A 20,779-nucleotide genomic window follows, 5' to 3' on the forward strand; every position below is an offset into this window, starting at 1 on the left:
TAGCACCATTCTCATGTTTGCCGAAGCGGACTCAGTTTGTTTGGTTGAAATAAGAACCGTTGATCACCGGTGGCGGGTTACGCCGGCTGTAGGTAGTGAACATGTGGAGCCTGGCAGCGCAACGACCAGCACAAGCAGCGGATTTTGTCTTTTTCAGGCCTCGAAATTTGCCCGTCTGTGATATTTTGGTGCTCATGTGGGAGCAGAGGTGCAAACAGGTGGGAGGTTGACTGAAATGTGTCAGTGCAGAGAGCTGCTGGTATTATGGTGATTCTATCCACAAAGGCAAACTTAATATGTGGAGCAAATGCAGAGCAATGATGCAATAATGCTTCAATGGTTGTCCTGTTGGTGCATGTTTAATCCAGAGTACTGGCCCCTGGCCCACAAGGGACAAGGAGAGGGTAAGAGTGGAATGATATCAGAATAGGAGGTGTCAGTCTGTGTGTCTCTCCATCGCTCCCTCAGTAAATACTAGCATGACACACAAACCACCAGGAGGCCGCGGGGAAAAGACCCAAATATCCCACTCAGGTCCGAGTAAGGCCATCCAGAAAACAACAGCTTTTCAGCAACAAGAAATAGTTACACCTCGTAACTCCCGGCCGGCTAAAACCACAAATAGTATTTTTTCGTGTACAGATTTAACAAAACGGCGTTCGTCGGTTCACAGAATCCAGAAAGATTTGAATTAAAAGCGTGGGAAAGAATGTACATGACACCGTGTTAGTTACATCTGAATAAAATTTACACTAAAATGATCGATTCAGCTAATGTAAAATGAGCTAATACCCTCATAAGTAGCTAATTGTGGAACTCTACATGGATTACAAGGTTAGCGGTGGGTCAACCAAAGCAGAATTGAGCATCAAAAACACTTCCAAGTCGGGGTAACAAAAGGTTTTCCTGTCTCTCTCTTCTGCTTGCATGAACGCAGTATCAACGCTCTCATAATACCACTTTGTTTGTGTCCGATAGCCTATCGTCCGACTACGCCTCCGTATTTTTACTTTTGTATAAACGAGCTAAGTTTACATGGCAACAATTACGCAATCCGTCCGTCTGTCACTGTCCACATGGGCACTGTGTACGCCATGCCAGACATTACCTGCGGGCATGGAGGCTCAGCTGCGCATCGCCTGTACCAGAGACGCACTCCGAGTGCTTCTCTCCGTGGGATCGATTCTCATGGACCTACCCGACCCTGTGAGGCTGCAACCTGAACGAGTGGTCACGGGGCGGTGGACAGAAATGAGAAACGGTTTTACCTGAACGAGGGAGTTTGGTAGCGTTGTTGTTTGTGCCGTTTACGTGTCCCCCCGTCCACGTGATAAAACCGTGACTGTGTGGTCAGAATGTGACATATGAAAACTTAAAGGCGGTTTCCTGTGCACAGATTGGGACGCGTTTGATGATGCAGATATCGACGCGGCTACAGAGACGGTAGCAGGCTACATTCATTTCTGTGTGGACAATTTACTTACTAAAAAGGACATAATTGTGTCCTCAAACAATAAACCATTCATAACTAAAGGAATGCTTTAATAGGAAAAAGGCAGCAGTTAGAAATAAGGACCGAGTGGAGCTAAAAACGGTACAAAAGGAACTAAATCAGTTGTTGAATGAGGCCAGGAGAGGACAATAGGACATTACTGATGTCAGTTTAGCACTGTGACCTCTACAAAACGTACCAATATGGAACCAAGCAAAGGTCCCATCTGTCCCATCAGTGCAGCGTTACAGACAGATTAGTAGGAGGACCAGCCTGCCTCTTAAAAACCTGCGCTGGAGAACTAAGCATTCACAATGTACCTGTGGATTAGGTCTCTTCATACACACATCTTGGTGTCCACATCGACAGCTCACTAACACGGCATGTGCAGGTTGAAAACGTTGCTAGCAAGTGTATTGTGTGATGCAGCGGCGTGGAACAGATAAAGTTCCCTGGGAAACACATCTTAGCACATCTGATCTGACACAGACATGAGAGTGGGAAAGTCCCATCAGTCTCTGCAACAAAGCGAATCAGAAGAACTGTTCTTTTAAAAGTAAATAAAGCTACCATGTGTACATGATGATAGTATGTCTGACTCCAGCCCCCCACCCCCCAACTTGTGGTACCAAAACAGTTACTAGAAGCAACACATGGACTTTGAACACCAGCATCGCTGCAAATTCTTTGCAAACTTCCAGGCATTTGAATAGCATGTGTTGGATTCCCTGTCTGCTCGTAAGTCTCCACCCCCGGTTTCCGCCCACTGCCACGCCCCTCTCCTTCATCCCAGCTGTTGTGCATTGCCTTGATCACCGGCAGGTGATTTAGGGACCACTGCGTACCTGGCTCATTTGTCGGGTTGTTCCAGTTCCAGTCTGGTCTGCTTCTTCAGGTGAGAGTGGATCACAAGAGCGGTTGAGTTGCCCTCCCGACCCTTGAGCGGAATCAGTCTGGCGTGCTTCAAGAGCATTGACTACAAAAGCGGTTGAGTTGCCCTCCCGACTCTGGAGCGTAATCCGTCCGGCGTGCTTCAAGAGCAGCCTTCGCAAGAGCGGTTGAGTTGCCCTCCCGACTCTGGCGCAGGAGAGGTGGATCTCCTGTGTTCGCTGGACATTACCGTTGGTATTAGTTTGTCTATTCGTTGTGTTTTGTTTTGTCGCAATAAAGTCCGCCCTTGGAACTTGAACTGCTGCGTCTGTGCATTTGGGTCCTCAACACCACACCCCACCTAACAGCATGTTAGTATGTCATGTTGAGTATAGCAATACACTGCAACAGGAAATAAAGTGAGACACATTTGGAATAATGAAAACTGTGAAAAGGTTGACATTCACCTAAAACAAATGTATCCACGGAGGTTTCCACCATCTCTACTTCCGCCACGCCGGTGTGAAGAAGTGACAGTGAAGGTTCCACCAGGTGGTGTGTGCTGTTAATCATCTGCCATCTGAGACTCGGCAGATGGACAACACTTAAGAAAAATAGCAACGGGCGGGGTAAAAAGAAAAAGAGAAACAGACGGCTGGCAAACAAAGCAAAGGCTTTAAGTGGCCGCTGACTGGCTCTTTAGGTTGTGCATGTGGCCGGGGCATGGCTGTGTGAGTGTTTCCACAACAGGCCCTGAACCCACCGGACACAGTGAATCTAGCCTGGCTGGTCTGGTAAACACACTACTAGACTGCACTGTGTGTGTGTGTGTGTGTGTGTGTGTGTGTGCAGTGCTGACGGTATCGGTTCAGGAACACAATGAAACAGCTCAAAGCAGCTGATTGTATCATAATTACAACACCACCGCTTTAACACTCTACAACTAGCTTACTTTCACCGAGAGCTAGTAATAGCTCATAATGATCACTTTCACTTGTTCTCTGTGTGAGCTGCCACGGTGTCTCTCTCTCTGTGGAGGCCAAACCTTTCAACGTCGATATGAACTCATTTCCCAGAAGGTGACTGTGCGGTCCGTGCGCTCCAGTGAGGATGTGTGTTGAAACCGCTTTGGCCAAACGCTTCAAACTACACCAGGTAATTACTGACAGGTGGTTGTTTTTGTTGTATTACATTACATTTCATTTAGCTGACGCTTTTATCCAAAGCGAATTACAATAAGTGTATTCACCCATGAGTACAAACTCAGAACCAAGAAATCAAGAATCAAGAAAGTACAATTTCTTCAATAAAGTCAAACTACAAAGTGTTATCAGTAAGTAACATTTAACTGCCACTAAAGTGCTACTACGGTGCTACTTTCCTTATTCAAGGTGAAGTCGGAAAAGATGTGTTTTTAGCTCACGACTGAGGTTTTACCATGTCCTGGATGTAGATTGGATCTGATCTGTTCGCAGCACGGTACGTTCGTACCAACCAAAAACACATCGACTTCATTACGAGCGAACCTGAAGTGCAAAGATGCCGACTCCCGTCTGAGTTTTAGGACCCCTTCCTGCAGCTCTCGGTGGGGCAGCGAGAGTCTGATTGCCGACAACAGACGCTCATAACGAGGACCTGCACCCGAATTCCTTCAGTTAAAAAAAACTTGACACTATACTGAAAGTAGCTACGCTACCCAAACAGTCCTAGGAAACGTGGTCGCTGCATTAGTTAGAAGTACACTGCAGTAAGAACCTGCTCCTTCTTGGTCCACCTGCAGGAGTCATAGTTCCTTCAATACTCAGGAGGTAGCAGCTGCTGAGGTCCATGACCAAATGCTCGGTCACAGCAGCATCAGTGGCAAAGTACTCTCTCATGTTGAGTTAAACATTGTGTGTCGCTGGCCAATCGCAAACAGCTTCAACAGCACCGGCCGGTCAGGAAAACGAAGAGAGAGCCAGAGTCCAAAATAGAGGAAGCCGGTCCCACAGCTTTGGAAACCTCATATGGGGCTGGGCCTTTCACCACACCGTCAGGTGGGAAAAAGCTAAAAATCCTTTTTTTATTTCCACTATGATTGGACAACGCGTCTCACAGACCAGTTGAAGCGGCAGTATGCTTCAGACTAAGCAGAACCGATGATCCAGCCCACTACTATCCAGACGTATGCTCCAACTACTAAGGAAGGAGGGAGCGAAGCTTCAAAGAGGTCTTCAGAAAGCTGCAGGAGTCCCAGCTGCTACGCTATGCAGGGAGACACCAGCACACATCTGCTGCATTCAGACAAAGAGATTAGGAGAGCGGGTTAGGTGGCCGCCGGCTTATTCGTCAAAATAGACTTGGCTAACCTGGACCAGCTCAGCCACGAACACCAGCTGTAAAGCCTCGGTCTGACCGCTGGACGTTTAAGACACAACATTCATGGTCTCAGGATGAGGACGCTCGCCGGCTTCTGATCACTGCGTCCTTGTGAATGATCAGTTATGGAACACGGCCTCTCAAGCAGCTCCAGTCTGGCTTTAGATCTTTGCAGACTGTTGAGCATCAAAGCCATACTCAAGTTCTCCTACAAACACTTCTTTCTTTTTGTAGCGGTCTCACGTACCTGAGCTTTTTGTTTACTTTGTTTTTTATTATATTTAGTTTTTATCCCGTTTCTGGAAGAAGGGAACTTGAAGTCAGAAGGAGTATGTTGTATTTTCTGCTTAGGTGTAAGAATATGCGTTATTTTGTCTTTGTGTATTGACATTTTTGTTTGTTCATCAAAAAAAGCTAAGACAATAGGTTAGTTGGAGATGAGCCAGTTCTGATCAGAATCGATCGGCGCGCAATGCATGCCGAGTAGATTTGTGTCCGACTTGCTCTGATGTCATGCACGCGTGGTTAACGATACTCTCACGAGAGCAAGGCGGCCGCCGATTTTAGAGCCAGGCGCCGCAGTAGCTCTCCACTGACTGCATGGCCCAGTGCATGATGGGAAACACCTGCTGTCCCACATCAGAGAGCTGATTGGCTCTTAGATCTGACAGCAAACACCACGTGTTGGAGAAAATACTTATTTTATGTGTAGTTGTAATACTTAACGCTCGATTGTTGACTATTAGTCTCATGTTTAATCTAAAAATACATCTTGTGTGGTTGATAATAATTAAGCATATTCATACAACACACATCAAAACTAGTAGTAATGTATTTCACAGGCAGACATAAAAAGAACAAAGGATGCAGCTACACACACATTTCCACATAAATATATATTTATAAACACACATGAATAAATCCAAACGTGATCTGTAAACTACAAGAAGCCTAAAGTTCGGAACTAACAGGAAGTCTTTTTTTCTGTGACTTCCTGTGTTTACTTTGAAGGCAGCTGAAAACTGTCCGACTTGACCGCAGTTTTTTGTCACCGCCTCCTACTGCTGCCGCTGCTCTCCTCTGGATTCCAGGCGAGAAGTAGCTCTTTAGAACGAGCATATTGTAATGCCGCAAGCTCACGCGCAATGCATCCTGGTAAAAGTAGGCGCAGCAGGAGAGATCCACTTTCTCCTTCAATACAGCATGCACTCTGATGGTAAATGTAGTCCTCATGAGAAATAAATTCCAGACAGCATACACATAAGAAACTGGTAAACCGTCCCTTTAAGGACTCACTTCTAGAAAGATACTGCAGCGCTCCTTTACATGGCTTACAATATGTTATTCTCTTTGCATCATGACCACTAAATATATGAGTACACAAAATGTAAACATTCTAAATATATGATTTTGTCCTTCAAGGCCATGTCTGCAATGCTAGCTGACAGGGTTAATAGGTAACTACAGCAGGCCCCTGTCAATCATTATCTAGAGTTCATGAGCGCCTGCTACCAACAAGGAGTCGGTACATTCCTATAAAAAGTGACCAGTTCAGACGATACCTCCTGGTGTGCAGCAGCATCCGTCGGTGGCATCTTAGAAAGCACTCAGTAACATAAAGGCCTGTCGTGATTATTACATTATACTGACCGTGTGGTTGTTTTATTGCTTTGAGGTTATTAAAATAAAAGCATCAGGTCTTAAAATTCAAAGAGGGTATATCTCATGAATATGCTCAGTAAAATGCAGATAGATGATGGCGTGTTATGATCGGAAAGTGGACTAATATGTAGCGTTGCCAGCCAGATAAATAATAATCACAGCAGGATAGCAACACTGCAGAGATGCGACTGTCACGTTGTGCTTCCTCCGTGGGCTCCTGGCAGTCATACATATAGGAGGTACTGTGGGGAATAGATGGCGGTTTGTTGTGAAAATAGAGGACCGCTGGTATTGCTTTTGTTATCGAGAGAAATGCACAGAACAGGATTCAGAGAATCTATAGCAAACCTCTGACCCAGCTATAATTACTTTTTGACGGAAAAGAGGACACAGGAAGTGACAAGATGTACTGCAGATGAAAAATATTTGATTGCACTCGTAAAAGGTCCATCAAAAGGTGCTTAAGTCCTGTTCCTCAGTCAGAGCGCAGCCGACTGTGAGCACATCCATGGAATCAAAGGTTTGCCACATTTAGATCTGTATCCATTTGGTAAAACCGGTCCAACTGGGACAGATATTTCACAACCAGCCCACACATAATGGTTACGGACTTTGGACTATGACATTATCTCCCAGTACACTTTTAAATGTGTTCTGTTTTAACAACAGGAACACAGTCTGCTCTATAGCTGTTATAAGCTTTTCTTAGGGTTTGTAAATTGCATGATTAGATTTGAAGACATCCAGAGTTCAACCCAGGCCCTTGTTTACTCCCAGGATATTTATTTTGTGCATGTAAATGGTTGCTGCTGTTATCTGGAAGGCAAAGCTCTACTCTAAGGCGAGCAATGTCTTCAGTCGTCTCGCTGCCATTTCCTGACTGAACTGTAGAGCCAAAATGTTCAGACCCACACAACAGACTGATGAATTTATAGGCTTCATTGTGAGTGTGAGTTAGCTAGTATTGAGGATGGGGGTGTATGACACAAGAGACGTGGGCCTGTTTCAATGTTCTCTGCAAATGCTACTGTCTCTCTGTGCAACATTACCAACTTAGACGATATTTTCTCAGTGTATCTAAATTAACACTCAGTTTTGTTATACCATTCCTAATGCTGCGTTCAACGCTTTACTCGCATCAGTTTACTCGCTCGACAATAATGCTGCGTTCACACCAAACACGTTGCGAATATTACTCATGCCTGAAAGGGGGCGTGGCTTAACTATGTGGCTTATTTCCGTGAAAAGAGTTACTGTTTCCGCCATCCGCCATGGAAATAACCACTAGTTCTGCTTTATACTTGTTGAAAATGTGCTTTTTCGCAACCATTCGCGTCTGTGCATTGACTTTGCATGTAATCTACTCGCGGTGATGAATTCTGATGAACTTGGTGTGAACGCAGCATTAATACCAGCAAAAATCCAGCCGTATTAATGTTGACAGATAATAGGCAGATAATGAAATTAATATATCGCTAGCCTGTGATGAAAAGATGAATATGATAGTTACTAGTGTAAGTTCCATAGCAACCCCCTTATGTGCAGGCAACCATCCCAGGACGGACTATTTCAGATTGAACTCCATTTCCAACATTTTTTTAATTAGAATGTGTCTATAGCGTCCACAGTGCCATACTTGATGGCCCGTTTTATAAAAGCAGTAGCTCACGACAGGCTGTGATTATGTCAAAGCTGAGGGTAGGGCTGGGCGATATAACGGTTCAAGCGGTATACCGGTTTCAAATTTCCATACGGTATGAATTTTTCATATACCCGTAACAACTGTTGTCGCTCTTTGGCAGGCAGCAAAATGTATTTTTCACCGCTGAGGGCGCAGCGGTCTGAGCTACTTACGTGTCATGGTTATAACTTTACTCATAGTTATAACAACAATTAATAACCCACAACTAACGCTCTTTAACAGGTAAAACACCATGACACAACAGTTTGTGACACATCAACAACTCGTAACACTAATAATTGTACATTTATAAAATCACACCGCCAAACTGCATGCTACAGCTCGCCCACTATCACAACAAGAAGAAACTCCGTCGCTACATTAAAAAAAAACAGGAAGAGACAGACCCTCCTCTCTTTTTTCTTTTTTCACCTACATTCCCCTGGCTTCCCAACACCCTCTATGTACCAACGTACAAACAGATGCTCACCACTCGCTGATCAGTTGGAGCGAGTTGGAGCGAGTTGGCCAGCGAGCGGTGGACAACGACAGCGGCAGTCCTTTTTGGCGTCATTGAATGAATGTGTTTACTCAAAAAAAAAAAAAACATTATATTCATCCTGACGAGAGACCCACAAATGACATTCTGTTCCCCTCTATAGTCTTTGTGTGGATGCATATTAGAGACAGACATCTCAAACACTGGGCAGATAAAAACCAAACGTATCTCAATCTTATAGCTTGATAGATGCCACTAGAGTTAAGAGAGATAAATCGATTCAGCATAGTATTGCGACAGTTTGCGTGGTGATATTGTATCGATACACGGAAGCCAAGTATCAATCTTTTTTTTATGTAATCAATTATGAGAGGCATCGGAGAAAGAAATGAGAAATGCGCCGTCCGCGTGTAAATCAAACGTCTGGACTTCCTGTCACTCGTAGCGGCGCTGCTGCACAGCTGTTGCACGGCGCACAGGACAAAGTCCGCGACACGGCGCTGGTCAAAGACGTTAACTCAGCATGAATCAAACTGGCTGCTGGTGCTCTCGTAGCGCTGGAAGCGGCCGGTGGTACGGATTAACAAGCGGCCGTGTTAACTGGTGACTTCCGGCGAAAGTCGCCAGTTAACATGGCCACCTGCTAATCCGTAACACCGTTATCCCGACGCAGTTCCTGGAGAAGTAATATTATGAACTCAGACACGACGCCGTTTGATGCTCTTTGGGATTTCCACAACAAGTATAACGCAGAAATAGTAGTTATTTTCATGGTGGACGGCAGAAATGGAAACTCTTTGCACGGCGATAAACCACAGAGATAAGCCCCGCCCTCTCTCTGGCGCATCCAGCTTGAATGACGCGACTATGCAGACTGTAACACAAGCAGTTCAGTTTGTCAGGTGCAACATTTATGAAAGTGTTGGTCAGTTTGTCGGATTGACAATCACATTTTGCTGCAATAAAAATGATTGAAGTGAGATGAACAGACTGAAAATGTTATCTTCTTAGATACAATATGTTGACAAAGTTTTCCTTTGGGGACAATATGCGGTGAAAAAAAGGGAATAAAATCGCAATACTCAATATATCGCAGAATCGTGATAGTATCGTGATAGTATCGAATCGGGACCCAAGTATCGTGATAAAATCGAATCGTGGGACCTCTGGTGATTCCCACCCCTATCAAACTATGGGGCGCGACCCTCTAGTGGGGCACGGAGGTATTACAGGTGGTGCTGATGATTTTTGTTTTTTTATACATATACATATATATATATATATATATATATATATATATAAAATCCTTTATTAATCCCACAGTGGGGAAATTATTCTCTGCATTTTACCATCCTTAGTAATTAAGGAGCAGTGTGCTGATGTGAAGCACTGGGGCTTCAGTGTCTCAAGGACACTTCAACATGAAACTATAGAGAGAACAAGGATGAACCGCTACCTTGTGGTTTCAGGACGACCACTCTCCCCATGAACATGATAACTTTACATAGTACAAAAGTACAAAGTACACGGACATAAAACCTCATTAATAAATACATGGCGAAATGCCTGTACTTTCATGGAAATGCTTACGTTACTCCGTTAACAGGTTACGCTGCGTTTTGCTAAAAGCCTCCGTGAGATCTCTGTGAGGTTGTCTTTTCTGCTGTTGCGTCTCTCAAAACAGAAAACAGATCTAAGTTCAACATTGACCATGAATTGAGATGCTAAACCTACAACCCCGTTTTAAAAATATGTGTAGAGGAAAGCAGCTCACTGCAGCCACTAATACTGATACAACATGATAGCTCACATATCTGCACTCATTCTGTTTTGCACAGGTTGAACATTATTGTTGTAAAATATATTCAGTGTAAAACAGATTATTTGCAGCCACAATAAGTATTTTGTTTGACAAATATTAGTGATTTTTTGCACAGATAGAACTGTATTTACATTGTTCTAACAAAGTGGTTGCACATGTTATTAGTTTTTGTCTGATGGAGCAATCTGGTTTACTTGAAAGGGATTTCAATTTTCTTTATTCTATTATTTGAAAAAGCACGAATGGAGGAGTCACAAAACGTTGGACCATTTTGTTACAATTTTGTTGGGGCAGTGGGACCCGAACATTTTTCTTCTTCCAAAGTGGGGCGTGACAGAAAAAGTTTGAGAACCACTGCCTTAAATCAACTAGACTACCCACACACACACTATATCTCCCTCCTCACTCACTCACTCACTCACTCACTCACTCACTCACTCACTCACTCACTCACTCACTCACTCACTCACACACACACACACACACACACACACACACACACACACACACACACACACACACACACACACACACACACACACACACACAGAGAAATGTACAGGCCTTGCTTGGCTATTCATCAGATTGTTGTGTAGAATTGATCGGTGCAGGTGAACCTTAATCTGGATTTCTCAGGCGTCCGTGCATCATCAGCGTTCAGCACGCTCCACTGAGCAAACTGACAATCCAGTTAGTTGTCGTCTTGGATGTTAAGAAGCTGCTCTGCTGCATTTCTTTCAGATTTTTTAGGCTGTTCAATTCTGAGCCAACACCATAAACAGATACACCACATCACCTGCTAACACAAGCTGCAGACACATGCGTGCGTGTGTATGTGTGTGTGTGCTCACTATTGATTCATCCCTGATGCACCATTACGGAGGAAGCAAACCAAAGAGTGTGTAACCTGTGTACCCAACCTGCTGGATGTGTGCTGCATGTGCTTGTTTTAGTTCATACACTCCCTTGCATGATATGAAGCGCTCCATGAAATGTGCTTAAATAAATAGCATGACTAAAGGGACTGTGGGATGATGGACACATCACATATCACCTGAGTCGATATCTAGACAATCCAGAACAAAATACTGTTAAGAGATAAATGTATATGCGCCGCGGTACTTGTCCGAGCATTTATTAAAAAAACTAAAATGACCACACGCCTGTCTTAATCTGCATGCTGTGCTGTGGCGGTTAGCACAGGGTTGTGCAGCGGTATTGGTTGTAACCTGCTGATGGCCCGTTAACCCCAAACTACTGCACAGTGATGGGCCTCTTTTGTTGTCTCACGGCCGGGTTGGACAGCTCTGGATCGCCGGTCACATGATTAGCCACCGCAGCGCGATGATGTCGGGTTGCATTTCTCCAAAAATAGATTTGGTTTCACTTTTCGCGGCTGCATTTCTTTCCAGGTCACAAGGTTAAAAGGTTACATTCAGAACAAATCTACGATTAAGGGATTGCCTCCACATGGCTCTCAACATGGTGATCATGGCTGAGCTGGCGGCTAGAAGCCAACGGTGCAAACGGCACAAACAGGGTCCCGTTTCAGAAAGTGGATTGAGAGAAAACTGTCCCTGAGGTGAGGGAAACTCTGGGTTTTTAGGTCAAGGTTTTTTTTTTTAAAGGAGCTTATTGTGAACTTGTTTGAACAGCTTTCCAGTGGCGGTGTTTACATTGACTTCATGTGTTGATTTAGATGAAATAAAGTCACTGAAGGCGGTGGAGTCAAGATCCAAATGGATGTCTAACTCTATATTCTTTAATTCTATGTTTTCGTCAACAGTCCTGTGTTTTGTTCTTGTCCGATTAAAGCTGAACAAATACATTTAAAATGCAAGTCTGGTAAATAATAAATGATTGGACAATACTGAATGAAACTTTGTTTTCACTCATTGACACTTCTCCCCTCTCGGACTATGGCTCTGAAAATGTGCACAGTCCATATATTACATGATCTTACATTAATATCTCTAGGTGCACGTGATTAAAATAGACTCTCTGCCTTTCATTTACTTGTTGCCATGGTGAATCATGGTATCAGAGCTCTATTGATGGCGTTTTTCTTTCACCACACAAGAGTTTAACTCGGGGTGAAAAAACTCAGATCAGCTGTTCCGGAACCGACAACTCAAGTTTTCCCATTTCAGGCTTAGTGGAGTCAGAGTTCAGACTTAGTGGAGTCAGAGTTCAGGGTTAGTGGAGTCAGAGTTTAAGGTTAGTGGAGTCAGAGTTTAAGGTTAGTGAAGTCAGAGTTTAAGGTTAGTGAAGTCAGAGTTCAGGCTTAGTGGAGTCAGAGTTCAGGCTTAGTGGAGTCAGAGGTCAGGCTTAGTGGAGTCAGAGTTTAAGGTTAGTGGAGTCAGAGTTCAGGGTTAATGGAGTCAGAGTTCAAGATTAGTGGAGTCAGAGTTCAGGGTTAGTGGAGTCAGAGTTCAGGGTTAGTGGAGTCAGAGTTCAGGATTAGTGGAGTCAGAGTTTAGGGTTAGTGGAGTCAGAGTTCAGGGTTAGTGGAGTCAGAGTTCAAGATTAGTGGAGTCAGAGTTCAGGCTTAGTGGAGTCAGAGTTCAGGATTAATGTAGTCCGAGTTCAAGGTTAGTGGAGTCAGAGTTTAAGGTTAGTGAAGTCAGAGTTCAGGCTTAGTGGAGTTAGAGTTCAGGCTTAGTGGAGTCAGAGGTCAGGCTTAGTGGAGTCAGCGGTCAGGCTTAGTGGAGTCAGAGTTCAGGGTTAATGGAGTCAGAGTTCAAGATTAGTAGAGTCAGAGTTCAGGTTGAGTGGAGTCAGAGTTCAGGGTTAGTGGAGTCAGAGTTCAAGGTTAGTGGAGTCAGAGTTCAGGATTAGTGGAGTCAGAGTTTAGGGTTAGTGGAGTCAGAGTTCAGGGTTAGTGGAGTCAGAGTTCAAGATTAGTGGAGTCAGAGTTCAAGATTAGTGGAGTCAGAGTTCAGGGTTAGTGGAGTCAGAGTTCAGGGTTAGTGGAGTCAGAGTTCAGGGTTAGTGGAGTCAGAGTTCAGGGTTAGTGGAGTCAGAGTTCAGGATTAGTGGAGTCAGAGTTTAGGGTTAGTGAAGTCAGAGTTCAGGCTTAGTGGAGTCAGAGTTCAGGGTTAGTGGAGTCAGAGTTCAGGGTTAGTATAGTCAGAGTTCAGGCTTAGTGGAGTCAGAGTTGAGGGTTAGTAGAGTCAGAGTTCAGGCTTAGTGGAGTCAGAGTTCAGGCTTAGTGGAGTCAGAGTTCAGGGTTAGTATAGTCAGAGTTCAGGCTTAGTGGAGTCAGAGTTGAGGGTTAGTAGAGTCAGAGTTCAGGCTTAGTGGAGTCAGAGTTTGATAGTTGGACAACTATTTAATAAATACAGTATGAAAGCTGACCAATAAATGCCGTCAGAAATATATCAGACATCAGGCATTTTATTACCATAGACTGAACATCATTTAAGCAACACTCATTGGTGACTCCGTAAAGGCTAGAGAGATGTGTGTCATAAATAACTCTTGATTTTAAGGATCTGATAAATGTTCCAGACAGTGTGCCCTATGAGGCGCCCGAGGAGCAGCTAGGGGTTCAGTGTCTTGCTCAGGGACACTTCAACACATGCGCTATGGGGGGACTGGGGATCGAACCGGCTACTTTGTGGTTACTGGACGACCACTCATCCCCTGAGCACGGTCTTTATTCTGCTGGAAGCTGTCCAACGTGCCTGCAGCGTTTCGTCACTCCTTCCGGCTGTAGCCACCTGCTCTCATCCACTTTCCGGGCAACGCTAAATCAATCTATTGTTTTATTCAGACTTTTTGCTTTTTTCGCTTTTTGCTTTTCCTCTGTGAGCAAACACTTTCCACCACTTGAGTTCAACAAGAAACCATAGTTGATTCTTCGATGTCGGCTCTTCCTATCATTGTGAAGCAGAATTCAGTCGAAGGAGAAATATCTACTCGAGTCGTCCGTACACAGCGATGATCAACGAACTCAAGACGACGTTCACGAGGATCATCGCTCTGTTTATCGTCACAATGCTGGGCTCAACTCGCACGGTGACTCATCCTCCTCACACATGAGCGCCATTAAAGCCAGCAGGAGCCACTCCGTCACTGGCCAGCGTCTCCATCAGTCTGTGGAAGATGCATCAGCACAGCGTTGCTTCCGAGTGAGCACCTCGGTACTTTTTGAGTATAGATCCGGTTGACAAGGTGGAATTATGGAATTATTATATTATTATTAGGGTGCGCGGCTTTTCCATGGCTTATCTCCGTAAAAACATTTTCCATTTCCGCCATCCACCATGTAAATAACCACTAGTTCTGCTTTATACTTGTTGTGTAAGTCCCACAAACGTCAGATCATCAAACTCCATGGTGTCTGGGTTCATAATATTATCCGTAGTCCCACAACAGCTTTGACTTTGCATGTAATCTACTCGCGCGACTAATTCGCAACGCTTTTGGTGTGAACGCAGCATTACTGTCACAATCATAAACTTGTCACATAATTAATGGAATTGACAGCAGTGCATTTGTTTTTTTGCATCTAGACATACATCCATGTTGCTGCTTTCAATGGCTGCTGATTGAAGGAGTGTCAATTATTCTCCAAATAGTTGCCGAAACAATGTTTTACCTTTGGCTCTGCTGCACCGACTGATTTCAAATAGCCCGTTCTGAAACTGTCGCGTAGACCGAACTGATGGTTCTAGACAGTTAATCAAAGTACCGGTAGAAGAAGGCTCTGTGTTTTCTAAAGTTTACCGCTGCAGCTTCCAGACAGAGTTCATGATAACGGTCAGTTCCTCTCGCCTCCAGAGCAAATATAGCTGTTTTTTTGTGATTCAATTAATTAATAGTCTGCATGAAATAACCACATGGTTTTGTTAAATCTTCTGTGAATTGAATACTTAACTAATTAAAGTACGGAGTATTTGACCATTTAATGAAAAACTTTAGTGCAAAATTGTCAGAGTTTCGGGAGAAGCGTGAGCGAGTACGTGCTTGTTATAATCAATGTAATTGAGTATCACGATATCTTAATATCTGATCCCATTGAGAGACGATGAATACTCATATTGACTTGACGCCCAGCCCTTAAGTAAAGAGAGCTGTCACTTAAACCTATTTGTCATCATCTTACTTTGAAAACGCAACACATGTGTTCTGATACGAGCAGAAACAGAAGAAGCTGTCCAACAATAAAGAGCCAGGCTCTCTTTCCCATGACGGAGCTCAGGTACACACTGCATGCATATGCTCCTAATTCATATGCTGCCAGATCTGTAGCATTGGCTTTAAAGTCTCTGGATTGTGGAATACAAGACAATGAAATATAGATGTATTCCTGCTTTAACCCATAAGAACCCATTTCTCCTTCAAGGAACATGATGGGGGACATAATACAGGTTAAATAGACCACACGGAACACATTTCTGACATTGTTTTCAAAATAGTGTTAAATATTTGAAATGTTACATATATGTCACATTGGGCGTTAATGGTAAAAAAAAAAAAAAGATTCATAATGACATAATTAGAACATGATTTGTTGGGTTTACATTTGTTTTAATATGCTTTGGGTTGAACAATATAAAATATGTCAGCTAAATATCATTGAACTAAATGAACTGATCAGATCCTAATTCATTTTCATATCGTGCATATATGTCACACTATTTTTTATTTTTAGGTTAAATTCCCAATGTTACTTGTGTGTCACAATGATTTTTATCTGATTTGTTTTATATCAGTTTCTTATATCAGTTTCTTTAAGAAATGTGCTCAAGTGTTTTGTATGTACTTATTTATTTATTTATATCTATAGTATACTTTAAACAGTTCATAATATTGTTCAATTTGAAGAAAAAAAATTGCCTTGGCAATAAAAAAAGTATCGGTTCAGGCATCGTTTAGGCACCGGTATCGTTTTAAAAGTTTCAGTTTAGCACCGGTATCGGAAAAAACCCAAACGATACCCATCCCTAGTCCTAAACTAGCACTTTTATAACGGTTGGCTGTATTTGATGTTGAATGTTTTGTCCCCTCAACAGCACAAATCCCCAACGTAGTCAATACATGGTGTTGTAATAGAGACGATCACCTCGCTGTTGTCTTTGTGGACGTGGATGAACTGCCTGCCTTTTTTATAACGCCGAGGTTTGAGGCAGACTTTTTCCAATGAAGGATGGACTCCTGTGGCCCGATGGGAAAGTACCTGGTCTAACCTGGTCTAGTACCTGGTTTAGTGAGGAGTCACACTTTGGTTGGAAATCAATTTGTTCCACAGTTTTAGTAACCTGGGGGAATTTGACCATTTCATAAAGCTAACACACAGTTAGTTGGCTGATTCCACTGTTTTAGGCCTATAAAGGATGTAAGTCTTCTTTAGACAGTAAATTAGACCAAAAACAACTACTTACACAGCTTACAAAACTAACAAAGACACAAATCCAAATAAGTTAAACTACATTTTAGTTGTGGTGTCTGTTATCAGGGTTCATACACATTTTGACCAATGGGTTTCCATGACTTTTCCATGACTTCCATGACCAAACATTTTGGGAAATCTTGGTGTAAACATGAAAAAGTGAGTAAATGTAGTATTTAAACAATGAGAATCCAAAGCATACAGTAAACCTTAAATGACACAAATGAATGAGACAATAGTTTGATTAAAAGAATAAACATTTATATAGATGCCTGTATGTATGCCTGCTTATATTTTGAGGTAAGGCTCCCAGAATCAATAACTTTTTATGATCTATTATGCAGTTCTTTTGTTTGTTTGTTTTCTATTCCATTTGCTCTTTTTGGCTATTAGTTTGGTTTTGTTGTATTAATTTGCCTTTATGGTCCCTTTTGTTTACCGGTATTTAAGTTATGTATGACTATGCTTTGCTTCTCTGTGGAGCACTTTGTAAACTTTGTTATTATTAGTATTGTTACCTCCGAACAGATGAGGTGAGAGGTGCGCCGGCAGAGACCCGATCAGCAGCCGGGGACCCTCGTGCCCTCCTCCGACGGCGCGCTCCCGTTCCGCGTCCTCTGGGCTGCTGCCGCCGGACTCCTGCGAGCTGTAGGCTCCGCTGCTGTTGGGAATGTTGATGCCGGACTGGGGTCTGGTCCCGGAGCCCCCCACGGACCTGGCCCGGGCGGCTCCGTGGTGCTGGCTGGTGCTGGGGGAGGCTCCGGGCGCGCCGTACGCGTGGTACCGCACTCCCACGGCGGCGGTCCGGCTCCCGCTGCCGCCGCCGGACGTGCTGGAGGGCAGGTCCGAGCCGGAGTAGGCTCTGGTCCGCCCGTTGGCAGCTGGATTAGCGGCCGGGCTGCTCTGCTTTGCCCCCATGTTGACCTCCAGTGACTCGGCTTTTGAAATATTAAAGAGTCTCTCTGTGTGAGCCACTGCGGGACAGTGCGCCAGATTTACCGGACACACGTAGCGCCGCTACCGGGAGGGGAGGGAGGGGGAGGAAAGCAGAACTAACTCGTTGCGCGTCACGCTACGACCCAGTACGACATTTTTGGGTGAAAAGTTGAACCGGACCGGCTGTGACAGAAGCTCGAGAGGTGTGTAAAACTTTAGAAGCCGTCACCATTGCGGCGCAGGTGAAGCCCCTGTCCTCGGTTGAGCCGCCGCTGTGGACCCTCTGCGCTCCGGCCGCTGGTCGCTGCTCAGTGTCCGCTCCGCCATGGCTCCCGAGCGGCGCGGCAGGGTGGGGACGCGGGTTCCTCGCAGCTCCCGTCCCGACAACGCATTGCTCAAAAGGAAGGAAGCGATGGAGGAGAAAGAAAGCCGCGCACAAAACCGTGTTTATCAGCGGCAGCAAGGAGACTCCGTGCAGTCGTTTAGCTGGCAAGCTGGCGAGCGGAGCTCACACGCATTTCCGTTGAAGAGTTTCAAAATAAAAGCCGTTGCGGTGTTTCATATAGTTCACAGTTCCCACAGGTCCACCTGGAGGCTGTGCTTCGTGGTACTGCTGAGAGATAGGGTCATGGAAAACCTGGAAAAGTAATGGAATTTTAAAATGGTTATTTCCAGGCCTGAAAAAGTCCTTGAAAAAAATCAAAACCCAAAGGTTTTGGAAAAGTCGTGTAAGTGTGTTGTATTCATGTGTTCATGTCGTTCGTTTAAGCTGAGTTTGAAATAATTAATATGCTTTTAAAAGAAAGACGCTCAGAATATAAGCAGACATACGCTGAGTATATCTCTATAAATGTTTATCATTTTAATCAAAATATTGTCTCTCATTCATTTGTGCCATTTAAGGTTTACTGTATGCTTTGGCATTTATCCTTTTGCACCCCAGAGGCCCCGAATTCAGGGACTCTAGCGCTCTGGGGTTCCCTGTACCCATTCTTCAAGTAGTCGTATGAACCCCAAATGAGTAATAATACTAAATCACTTTTATAGAATATTTTGATCATAACTATGATATGAGCAAGATTTCCCAAAAATGCCAAATGCCAAAAGTTTTTCCAGATGCATGGTTCAAGGCCTAAACAACAACCTACAGAGTTGTAAGACCCCTCTTTGTAAAGATAATGACCTAAAGAATCAGGATCTACCAGAACAATCACAATAAAACAAGCATTGGGGAGTTACCATGGAGTCTTAGTCAAAAAACTGTGTCGTTCGGTTCAAAAATGTAAAAGTTATAACCTTTATGTCTAAACACCATTGGTTTGGTGCATGCTGGGTATTAACATTTGCATGCATTTCTGCTTAAGACATGTGACGCAGTCTAAGAAACCTCCCCTGCCCACAGAAGCCACGGAACAAGAATGTAGGAAAATACAGTCCGGCCGCATTGGGATTTTTTAGTATATATAATGGTATAATATAGTACAACGAATGATTGTTAATGCTTTATTAGACTCCTACAAGCTCGTAGGGTTACAAAGAGGTGAAATCCGACTTTGTAAAGTGCACTTATGAACAATCTAGTGAAACGTTACGAGTCTACATCCACACTTTACCGACTCTGGGAGGCAGCAAAGGCAATGTCAGCGAACCAATATGCTCACAATGGAAACATATTTTAAATACTAGAAACGTAAGGCACAGCAAGGGTTGTGGTGAGGAACTGGAAGTGGACTTGAAGGAAAAACAAGTCAAACACACTGTGGCTCCGGATGCGTGTGTCTTTTATTCAGATATAGGTTTGGGCCCTCAGGCCTTCTGCAGGATCAACAATCATAGAAACACACGCTATAGGGTCCACGCCTTTATCACACATCTGATGGTGATTACATCAAACAGTGGCAGTAGCTACAGACAATGCAATTTAAATCCCCCCCTATGTTCCTATGTGTATTTCATTATTATGTTTTATATATGTTATGTTATGGACCTGCACAAAATAGTCAAAATTGGTGAAGTCCAATGAAAAGTGCTGAGTGCATATTCATCTCTTTCTCACATGATCTGTCACAATTATACACATTGTGCCACGTGTTTTTTGGCGAACTCCAAACATGTTTTCTATTTTTTTTTCTTGAAGCAATAGCTTTTCTTCTGGCCCTGTGGAGCGTCCTACGGACAGAAACTGTGCAGCTTCACAGCCCCATCAGAGTTATATCTTTGGTCCCTCTGCTGCCTCTGATTAATGTCCTCCTCGCCTGCTTGCTCCGTGAGTAGTGGTCCTCGGTTGTGGTGCCATATTTTGTCCACGTTGTAACAATGGATCAAATGGTTTCGCCCTTTAAATAATGTGACACGTAGATTACACACAGGTGAACTTTACATAATAATGTGACCTTTGAAGTAATCAGTAAAACTGCCCCAGGTAATTGAAACTGTGGAACAAGTCCGATTCCCCTCACGGCGACTCTCTAGACCAGACCAGGTACTTTACCATGTCGGCAGCTCACCCAGACGGGTCCACCGTCTCATACAGGAAGGTGAGGAATATCTATGTCTATGTGCACGGCCCAACTGCAGGTTCTTTTGTAATTTCGACTTTTTTAAACAAGTTTTTCATTTGACTAATTTCACTTCACCTATTATATAATAGTGATATAATTATTATTATATAATAATACATATATATATATTTTCTAGATGAACATCAGGCAGGCTAGACTTATATGCTTTATATGCTGGCTCCGACTTGTAGGCGTGTAACCTATGAATTATTCATCCCAATTATTATCATGACTGCTTTTATTGATGACAGTAGTCCTTTCATGGCACTAATGCACTGCAGCTTTTCATGTAGTCGGCATGGTCAACTGCACCACAGAACAAGGACATAACAACAATTAATGAAAACCTGTTTATTGGGAAGAATGAGCATAATCCAAAGTAGGCTAGCATAAGAAACACTGATGCATTTGCAGAATTGTTAGCAGTTATGTAAAGTATACATCACACGTAAACTTGTATGATCCTTTAGAGCAGGGGTCTCAAACTCAATTTGGCTTGGG

The 20,779-nt window shown here is 43.7% G+C and overlaps 1 protein-coding gene across 1 annotated transcript in view; it reads right to left on the reverse strand.

Annotated features, from left to right (window-relative positions):
* The window catches only part of znrf2b (zinc and ring finger 2b), a 34,621-nt gene extending 16,916 nt beyond the window's left edge, over positions 1 to 17,705 (reverse strand). The window contains exon 1 of the mRNA XM_079226978.1: positions 17,300 to 17,705. Within this exon, the coding sequence (XP_079083104.1) occupies positions 17,300 to 17,699 (400 nt within the window). The 5' untranslated portion in view covers positions 17,700 to 17,705. The remainder of the gene's footprint in view (positions 1 to 17,299) is intronic.
* Positions 17,706 to 20,779: the final 3,074 nt, after the last annotated feature.

Source organism: Taurulus bubalis, assembly GCF_910589615.1.
Source record: "Taurulus bubalis genome assembly, chromosome: 12".
Taxonomy (NCBI): domain Eukaryota; kingdom Metazoa; phylum Chordata; class Actinopteri; order Perciformes; family Cottidae; genus Taurulus; species Taurulus bubalis.